Source organism: Mytilus californianus, unplaced genomic scaffold (assembly GCF_021869535.1).
Source record: "Mytilus californianus isolate M0D057914Y unplaced genomic scaffold, xbMytCali1.0.p SCAF_3, whole genome shotgun sequence".
In the NCBI taxonomy this organism is placed as follows: domain Eukaryota; kingdom Metazoa; phylum Mollusca; class Bivalvia; order Mytilida; family Mytilidae; genus Mytilus; species Mytilus californianus.
Window position 1 is genome coordinate 66,111,684 of NW_026262679.1, and position 10,867 is coordinate 66,122,550.

Sequence of the window (10,867 nt, forward strand, 5' to 3'; positions counted from 1 at the left end):
TAAATCACCATTTAATAACAGATAGTAAACTTATATTGATTTATTGAGTGCACAGACATTATGGACGAAAGTGAAAGTATAAATATGGAATGATCCTAGCCTTTCGAGTTAATATATTTTCTATGGTTGGATTAGTTCCCTTAGCTTTTAACAATGTAATTGTTACGAATTGTTGATGATGGTGGAGCGTGTCGATTCCCTTTCGGAGCTTTTATTAATTAATACCACGTGACGGGTGACGTACACGTAAATAAACGAAAAGCACACCAAAACATCAACAAAGAAGTATCATGTCATCGACACAAAAAATTGAAGGTAATTACGGGAAGTATTGCTTCATTGTGAAATTGTAAATACAGTCAAATAAAGTGTTTATATGAAAGAGGACACAATTTTAATGAGGAAGCAGGTGCGCAGAAATGTCGAAAAAGCAACCTTATAGATTGATGACATCGATCACTGTCGATTCAACAGGTCGTCAGTTAAAAATTATTAATCTTGACCTACTTTTGTTTCATTTTCTGTTAAAATGCTTTTTTCTTAACTTAATTTTCTTCACATGAAGCTTTCTTTTGTTGTAGTGAAGTAGATAAAACCTGACAGTTGCATATGAAGATAGGTGACCACCATCAGACAAACTGTTCAAAGTCCATTTCAATGTATTCATGCAACATACATTTTTTGTAAATGCGTAAATGTGTGTTTGTTTATTGAAAAAAAAACATAAATAATACAATATTAATTGTTGGGAAATCTATGAGAGGTCAGACAAAACCTCTGACCAGAAGATCGAGTCGTCAAAACTGGGAAAAGAAAGGAATATAAGGAATGTTTTTACTACTTTGAACAAAAATTTATGTAAACAGTATTTTTTCTTTCCTTGCTAACTGTCAAGATGCAATGTACACCCTTGAAAAAAATCCATGCGAAATAATTTGGGTCCAATTTTGCTTTTCTTTTTACAGAAAATCAATAGAAAATTTTGCTGTCATGCTACATTGTAATACCTTAATTTTCAGGGATTCTGTGTCCAGAGCAATTTTCTAATTTGGCTGCCCACATAAGGGTGAAAGGGATTACTGGGTTGCAAGCAGAAGCTGTAGATGTTTAGAAAATTTATTGCTACATTAATATTTGTACATTTGTACTGTTAAATATCATCTCACTATGAACATGATGAAAGGGTTTATTTGATTTTGTTCATCAAACATTTCCAATTTCATGAATCAGGAATTGATGAAGTTTTAGAAACTTTTTAAACATCCACTCTATTAATTAAAATGGTAATTTAACTTGAAAGAACCAAGTTACACTGTAAAAGAGCCATAATTAAAGGAAATCATAATTATAATTTAGTTGAACTTGTGTATGCAAATTTAGCCTAGAGGTGAATAATAAGAAAGAGTGCATTGAAGCTGTATTCCTTTGTACATTTACATAGATTTTGAAATAGTGAACAAAATACACCAAAAAAGTACCAACAAAAATTACCAAATTTTGTCTTCCAGACTCATGGATAGAACTTAGTGGTGGAGTTACACCACCTGTTGAAGCACAGTCTATATACAACGGTAACTTAGAAAAGTTGCTGATTGAAGCCCAAAGAGAATCTAGATCATCATCAAGACCTAACAGTAAAGAATCATCAGCCAGGGGCAGGTAACTAAGAAAATTATATGTTCTATTTTATGTATTTGTTTTTGTAGTATACAAAAAAGCAAACAACTAAAAACAACACAATGTACAAGTATTTCAAACAAATATCATGTATTCATTATTATTATGTTTGTATTCTTTATCACATGAATTATCAATAATCGAGATGTTGGTTAGGAATAAAAGGAGATGTGGTATAAATGTCAATGTGTCAGTTCTCCAATTACAAATGATAAACAAAATATACATATAAAGGTCATAATATGGTCATTCCTGGATGAGCATGACCATGATGACTGTGTCCATGTATTGTGCTAATACATTTTGAATACTGAGAAGGACGTCATAGAAATTAATATACATGTTACACATGTGTTACATCAGATAAAACATTGTTATGTGAAATAACCATATCTAATTGCTAGTAACACAGATTTGTAGTTATCAAACAAAGTGTAAATGTTTTTCACAGACAGTGATAGACAGTAATTATATGTAATTTTGACATAAATTAAAATAATTAAATATATCAAAGTATGATAATGCTGGTTATTTTTTTCTTTAAAATTTTAACATGTTAAACTAAACAATTATATAGATTACATTGTACATGTATTGATGAATGCTTTAGGTACTAAAAAATCAACAGATAAATACCATGAATAATGAAAAAAAAAAAAGAAATCTTTGTATACTGCTGAGGAGGAGTAGGTTTCCAACTCTGATAACACAAATACTGTTTGCTACACATAACTATGATGTTTGCTCATGGTTATCTCATTGATAATGCCGTAACTATTCCATCAGTCATTTATAAATGGGGTAAAATGAGAAAATACCCCAATAACACAAACAAAAAGATATCTAGTGGGCAACATACATGTCCAGTCTTTAGCGCTACATAAATTGTCAGGGTCTTAATAAAGTGTGTAAAGTCATTGACTACTTTAACTGTTTTTTTTTCTTTTTCAGTCCTAAAGGTCTGCACAGTCCTACAAATGAATTATCAAATGGTGAATCTACACAGGTACATGTAAATGCATTTTGTAATACACACTTTATTTGCTTTTTAACCTTTTCTTGAACTTTAAACCAAAATGTATATGATACTCTTATAACCTTTTCTTGAACTTTAAACCAAAATGTATATGATACTCTTATTAATCAAATTCATTAAACCATTGCTCATGAATTCCAATGGGAACTAACTGTGCACCACTTATTGCGGACCTGTTTCTGTATTGTTACGAGTTACAATTTATATGACTAAAATCAGCATAGACCCATTGAAACAACATCTGATACAAAAATTTAATAACACTTTTAGATATTTGAATGATATATTGGCTCTCAATAATGATGACTTCAGTATGTACACTAAAGAGATTTATCCTGCTGAACTGACTTTAAATAAAGCTAATACTAACAATGAACACTGCCCTTTCATGGATCTTGATATCTATATCTTTAACAGGAAGCTTTATATCAAAGATTTCAGGTGGTATAATTTTGTTAGTTTTGCAGTACTTCTAGTTTTATTAAGCAGGTTTTCCGAGGGAAAAAATCAGGTTATTAAAATGGTAAAGTAAGGCAGCTGATTACAGATCCTGTGCAATAACTTATGAACTATTCAGCCAATGCGTTTCAAAATTAAATATGGCGTTACTAATGATAAAATGGAGGTCAAGTTTGGTATTGATGATAGTCAATTATAGATTGGAAAATTGCACTTTATGTCATTTCCGTACAATAACATGATTACAGGGGGTAATGCTTTTAAAATGTTAATATGTTGTTACTGATGACAAAATGTCAAGTTTAATATTGACAATTTTCAATTTAGTCTTCAAGGAGTTGTGGTCCTTGATAGATATATATCTGAATATGCACAGAATATGAAAGGTCAAACAAGCCTCAAAGTGCCGTACAGAAAAACTGGTTTTCTGTCAACTAGACAGCTTATTTCTTGTTTTGATGAAGAGGTGATTTTTCTTGTAGGAAAATAGAGACCTAGGTACAGATTGGATATGGGACTGGTCCAGTAGACCTGAAGCCCTACCTCCAAGGTAAGTAGAAATTAGATTGCACTTGTAACATTTAAATTTCTTTTTTTTACTTTCATGTCTCATCTATATGTACAAATGTACATCACATTTCTTTTTTCTGATACCAGTAATTTTTATATCAGAAAATAAAATTAGACAGCTATGCTTTTTTTCATACGACCGCATCGTATATTGGTATAACGTTGGCGTCGTCGTCGTCCAAAGACACATTGGTTTTCACACTCTAACTTTAGTTTAAGTGAATGGATCTCTATGAAATTTTACCATAAGGTTCAATACCACAAAAGAAAGGTTGGGATTGATTTTGGGGTTTATGGTACCAACAGTTCAGGAATTAGGGGCCAAAAAGGGGCCAAAAATAAGCATTTTTGTAACTTCCAGACATAACTTGTGTGTTAGTGTGTGGATCTCTCTGACATTATACCACAAGTTTCCATATCACAAAGGGAATGCTGGGATTGATTTTGGGGGTAATTGCCCAAAACTTTTAGGAATAAGGGGCCAAAAATAAGCATTCTTCTAGTTTCCAGACAATAACTTGTGTTCAAGTGTATGGATCTCTCTGAAATTGTACTGCAAGGTACCATACCACAAGGGAAGGCTGGGATTGATTTTGGGGTAATTGCCTCAAAATTTGAGGAATTAGAGGCCAAAAAGGGGCAAAAAACAAGCATTTTTCTAGTTTCAGGACAATAACTTGTGTGTAAGTGTATGGATCTTTTTGAAATTGTACTACAAGGTTCCATATCACAAAGGGAAAGCTGGGTTTGAGTTTGGGGGTAATTGCCTTAAACGTTTAGGAATTTGGGGCCAAAAAGGGGCCAAAAAACAAGCATTTTTCTAGTTTCCAGACAATAACTTGTGTTCAAGTGTATGGATCTCTCTGAACTTGTACTGCAAGGTACCATACCACAACGGGAAGGTTGGGATTGAGTTTGGGGGTGATGAATCATAAGGGGGTTCAAAAAATTTGGGGGAGGGATTTTTTTTTCCATTTTTTTCTTTAAAATTTTCCATTTTAAATTGGTTATTTCTGATTTATATATAAAAGCAAATAATAATGATATGGTTTGAATAGGTAAATTAATTTTTTTTAAGTTCTTAGACCACATTCATTCTGTGTCAGAAACCTATGCTATATAAATATTTAATCACAATCCAAATTCAAAGCGGTTTCAGACAAAATGAGAAGCAGGTCTTAAAATTATTATTTTTTTAAACATAAATAGTGTTCAAATGATCTTTTCAGTGCTCAATTTCAAGTTGCTAGAACATAACGTTTTACATGTTCTTTATTCAGTTCCTTTGAAGAATTCTTTGATTTTGGTGCCTCACATCATGAGTTGATTTTTGATATGTAGGTTATAGAACTAACTTTATGTATACATGTACAGGGGAATTATATCATGTAGGTTATAGAACTAGCTTTATATATACATGTACAGGGGAATTATGATTATGTTCATTCCATTTGACATACTTTTGACTGAATAACAGCCTTTAGACTTGAAATATCATAAACACTGTACTTACATACAGTTTTTGCCGTGTCTTCACTGTTTAAATTTGTTGTGTCTTCACTGAATATATGATCTCTTGTAAAGTATGATTTTTATTCAGAATTGAACCTATCCTTGTTATTTGCTCCTCTATTTTTTTGTAGTGATTTGGGAGCACGTTTCAAACACCCAAGAAAATCTGGATTTAGAAGTTCACAAATGATACGAAAAGAAGATGCTTACAGCTTGAAGTACATTATTATATCGAATGCCTGCTCATTTGTTGTAGGAATTGGTCTTGCCAGTTTGGGGTAAGTTTATAGAATACATGAAATAAAAAGTACTCTTTACTCAAAAGTTATGTGGAAATCTGAATGGACTTGCAGTATCAGTAAAACTTGACCTTACTAATATAGGGGAGTGATTGGATACAACTGTTCTGAAGATAGAAAGCCAGAACAAATAATTATTCAGATGTATATTGATTCCGAAATGTAGATAAAATGAGAATGGAAATGGGGAATGTGTCAAAGAGACAACAACCCGACCAAAGAGCAGAAAACAGCCTAAGGCCACCAATGGGTCTTCAAGACAGCGAGAAAATCCCGCACCTGGAGGCCGGCTTCAGCTGGCTCCTAAACAAAAATGTGTACTAGTTCAGTGCAAATGGACATCGCACTAAACTTCGAAACATATAATAGAACTAAAATTAAAAAAACACACAAGACTAACAAAGGCACAGAGGCTCCTGACTTGGGACAGGCGCAAAAATGCTGTATACTACCTATTTGAAAAGTTGTTTTGACACACTTCAGGACTTTGAAAACAGTGATAAAACCAAAATAATAACTGTTCATTACTTCCTTCATAACAGACATGTAAAAGTTCAGCTGGAATATATGTACAATGTATTAAAGATTTCTTTTACCCCTTGTTTTTGCATTGATAATTTTTTCTTTTCCTTTCAGATTCTATTTTGTAATAAAGAGATATTGCAGATGTAGTAACTTAATGATCTCAAACTAATGGATAAGGACAAGATTATGGAACAAAAGTATTTTTTATCGGAAGACTTATTGAAAATCATAGTGATTATCTCTGATTTTGTATATAAGGGGAGATAATATTGAAGTAGAATATTTTTGTAGCATCTTAATTTTTACCCCCTCTTACTTACAAATGTATGCATAAGAAATAAATGAAGAATTATCTCAATTATTCAGATGCTTTTGTTTTCCGATAAATGTCTAAAATATACAGCAGCAAATATTGCAGCCAGCTTCAAGTTGTTTAACTTATTTTACCAGTAGCTTGATGTTTTTCAGTTCTAAAATTGTTAAATCAACAGTGAATAAATATTAATCTTTAAAACATTGGGTTCGGTTATTTTCTTTTTCTCCCTATTAGTTTCCAGTTATTTGCTACCTATCAGTCAATCACTATATATTATACAAATTTTCTTGAATAATAGATGCTAGTTACAAAAACTTTTAGCTGATTATTACAATTTTAATGTATGAAGGCGGCTCCCAGAAGCTAGCAGTTGTAAAGTCATTTTCAGTTTTAGTTATCTTTATTTATTTACCTGTGAATAGAACTTTATTTTTTAACACACGTGTGTTTTAGATAATTGAAACTTTCAAGAGCTATTGAAAAAAATTGTAATGATGATTGTCTTTTAAAGGAACATTTTATTTCTGTTGAAGAAAAATCTGAAGAAGCTTATAAAAAAAGAAAATTGTGACAAATTATTAGTAATAGTTGATATATATCTAATGGAAAACTTTAAAGATGTAGAATTTAATGAATGTATATATGTATTTTGTTGTAAACTGTATTTTTTTAAGATGTTACATTTGACTGTGCACTATGTTGACATTTCTCTTCATTGTTTTGTTATCTGAATGACTGGCAAACTTTTCTCATATAAACAGACAAACATATATATTCAAAAACAGACAGAACAATATTGTATGTTAAACAGCTGAAACCCAAGTCAGGGTGGTGAGGAATCAGCATGGCCAGTAATTGGATACAGGCTTGTAGTTACTAACTTAAGCAAATTACCAAATCATTCTAAAAAAGTTGTGATTTTCTAAAACCACACATTTCATACAGTAATTGGTTGTGAAAATGTCAAATTTTACAAATTTCAGTCAGTGTGAATTAAATAATGAAAATGATTGTTAATATTAAGAGTGTATCACAGTGCAATATGCAATCATTATGAATGTATGTAAAAGTTTTCAAATACCATATATCATAAGCTGAGTTTTTCACTGGAGGCAATTTTCCCCTTTATGAGTAAAAAGTTGAGTTCTTTAATATCAGCGATTTTATATAGTATTTATATACATTGTTTAGATACATAGCACATTTTTATTTTTTTTATATGTTTCTGAGAAAATAAAATCTGTATATGAAAAAATATTAAAATTATTTAAAAAAGATTATTCATTGTTAAAACATTTGTATAGAACAATTTATGAATAGATAAACATCATGAATAATAATTTAGTTTAGATTTTGGTCATTCCGGTGAAGAAATTTAGGAAAGCTTTTCTAAGTTTCATTTCATATGCAAAAACTCAAAATTATGAGTATTAAATTTCATATTTTTTATTATACGTGTACTATAATTTTTTTATTCATTGTGAAGTCCAGAAAATCTTGAGGCAAATCCTAGATTGCATAGTTTCGTTTAACACAAATCTTGATACCTACACTTTACAAAGTATAGTTCTCTGGAAAAACAGTTAAAACAATGTAAATACACACACCATGTACAATGTTCAGAAGCAAACATTGCATTTCTTCATTTCTGAAGCCAGTACAAATCAATTTGATATTTTCTAACAGTTTAAATATATATTGTATTTATATGCCTTTCAAATTGTACTTCCTAAGTCATATGGAACTTTTGTTTGTATATTTTATGAAATAAAGTAATGATACATGTATTTACAGGAGTTTTATTCATTGTTTTATAATACATGTATTTGAATACTATTTTACATGATGTTTCCCCTTTCACTTACTGCTATTGTTGATTGAACACTAGACACACTTTTTCTAGCAATGTTCCTAAATTCATAAATATATTTTATTTTGCTCTTTTATAATTTTATTTAAATTGTTGATATATCTGAACTATTATTGGTCCTAATTGTGACAGATTTGTTTTCTTGCCTCTCATTATTTCAGGAGAAACTATTTGAATGATCAAATTCATCAACATTGCAGTAAAGACAATAAATACGTTAGTTGATTTTGAACTGAAAAATTATACATGTTTGTTATATTTAGCAACGGAATATTGCTTTGCATCTTAGCAAGTATTTTTCTCAATTTTATGAGTATATCAAAAAGTTAACCCTTTAGCATAATTTTGATTTTGATTGAACATTCCTGACATTCCATCAGATTGTAGATGGAATTTTCCAGTATGATATGATTCCATCATAAATCAAAATGGTGTTCATTCTAATCTTGTAAAGTTTTATATGGCAATAGGGTGTTAAACGGGTGGTTCTTCTGAGAAAATATTTTCTATTGGATAGTGGTTATGATAAGTTTCTCTAAAGTAGCAGATAAGATGAATTTTTAAAGGTAAAAATAATGGTAGAAAAAAAAACCTGGTTTAATGAACCATGACAAGAATTTGATGTCTGTATGACCCAAAGGATAGTAAATATAGGGTGTTAACTGTGAAAGGTATTACCACTCTTATACAAAAATATATTTATGTGGCCCACTCTCCAGTAAATCCCATTCTATGTAGGGAAATTTGCTTAAATATATGTCAATTCCTGTGTGTTTTACTTTTGCATTACTTTAAATTTGTTCTTCTTGAAGGTTTGCTGAAGCAGAACAAGCTTATATGAATAATCACATAAATCAGAGACATATATGTCTACATAAATTTATGGATGAAAATTTGATAATTTTCGAATCCAATTGTTATTAAGAATTTAATCTATTAGTGTAACAAAATATTAGTGCAGTCCCTGTTGATTATTTTATGATGTATAAAAATTAATCACAAATTAGATTTTACTGTACAAAGTAAGGTTAGGTGTAAAAGATGGAGACTAGGAGAATTTTTTGTAGATTCTTTACCAAAATTTGTACAATATTACTATGATTTGAAATTTCTTTTCCTTTATATATCACATACCTGTATATATGGTTTATCCCAGGTAACAAATTTTGATTGTTTTTATCAGAGTACAATATTTACTAGTTTTGAAATATAAAGTCTGTTAAAATTTGCATCAATATGTAGGATAGTTAACATTGTCATGTGTTCATAAATGTGTATTTTTGATCTGGAGCATTGATGTGAAAGTTGACTTCCTTTTGATAATACTAGTATTTAACCTACAAATAATTATTTAGTTGAATAATCTTTTTATTAAGCACATTTGGGTTTAGGAGGTACATACTAATATTATAAGAAGTAGGAATGATGTTGCATTCAAAAAGTCAAAAACTTTGGAAGCAGTTGAAATTATGGATACCATTTTTCATGGTTTGTAGAAAAATTAATGATTTGTGGGTTCTTGAATGTGAACTTTCACCATTGGATCCACCCATCTAAACAATGCATAAAAAAAAATGTTAAGAAATTGAATTTCAAAGTTGGATCTAAATCTTAATATACTACGGAAATACATGTCCAGTTTTGATGTCCACAAAATCTATGAAAATTGGTTCCAATTATTTATTGCTAAAAGTTTTTCTTGTATGATTGTAGATTTTTTGAACTACACTTATAGTTTTGGTGAAGGGTTTCAATGCAAAAAATTAACTCCATATTTTGAAGCTGTAACAAATATATAAAGTGATATATTTGTATAATTTTTATGTTTGAAAGGAAGTGCAAATTTTCACTCTTGCAAGTTGTGTAAATATTGTATGTTAAGATTTTGACAGCATTATTGTTGATTGGCGAGTATGTAATTGTGATTTTTAAAATTATATCTGTTGTATCTTATTTAAAATAATATGAAAAGATCTGGAAAAGAGAATTTTTTGTAAAGATAAGTATGTTTCTTTATATGGCTTCCACTTTATCCACCTTTGACCTGTAAAGATGACAAAGGTTGTATCTGTACAGATGGAAGTATCATGTATAATTAGTGGAAAAAAATAAAGATTAAGAAAACTGGTTTGTGATTCTTCATCGTCACTGTGATCATGTCAGAAATGATTGACTTTTGATCTTTCTGCCTATGGAAAGCATTACAGCGTACTTTGACCTATAATGGTTTACTTTTACAAATTGTGACTTGGATGGAGAGTTCAGATTGGCACTCATACCACATCTTCTTGTATCTATAAACAAATTTCCTGGCGAGTGGTTGATTATATTTAGAACAAATCAAAAACTGCTAGCATTTTAAATGAAAATGCTCAAATGGAATATAGACAATATTAGGTAAAGTCACAATTTCACATGACATGTTGTACCATAATAAATGTCTATATAAAAAAACCATGAAGAAAGTACAAATGTAAAGACAGGTAAACATTAGGAGGGTCTTCCACAAACAGAAATGGTAGAGAACATGTAAATTGGAGTATTAATGTACTTTTTATACGACGGAAAACAATTTTTGCCATCGTATTTTGGTATGACGAGTG

The 10,867-nt window shown here is 30.2% G+C and overlaps 1 protein-coding gene across 1 annotated transcript; it reads left to right on the forward strand.

The window, feature by feature from the left end:
* The first annotated feature begins 157 nt into the window (after positions 1-157).
* Positions 158-10,392, forward strand: LOC127733176 (BCL2/adenovirus E1B 19 kDa protein-interacting protein 3-like). The gene is made up of 6 exons (XM_052242526.1): positions 158-315; positions 1,509-1,659; positions 2,629-2,683; positions 3,655-3,722; positions 5,386-5,532; positions 6,190-10,392. Exons 1-6 carry the CDS (start codon positions 291-293, stop codon positions 6,245-6,247), a joined length of 504 nt encoding a protein of 167 aa, XP_052098486.1. The 5' UTR covers positions 158-290; the 3' UTR covers positions 6,248-10,392.
* Positions 10,393-10,867: the final 475 nt, after the last annotated feature.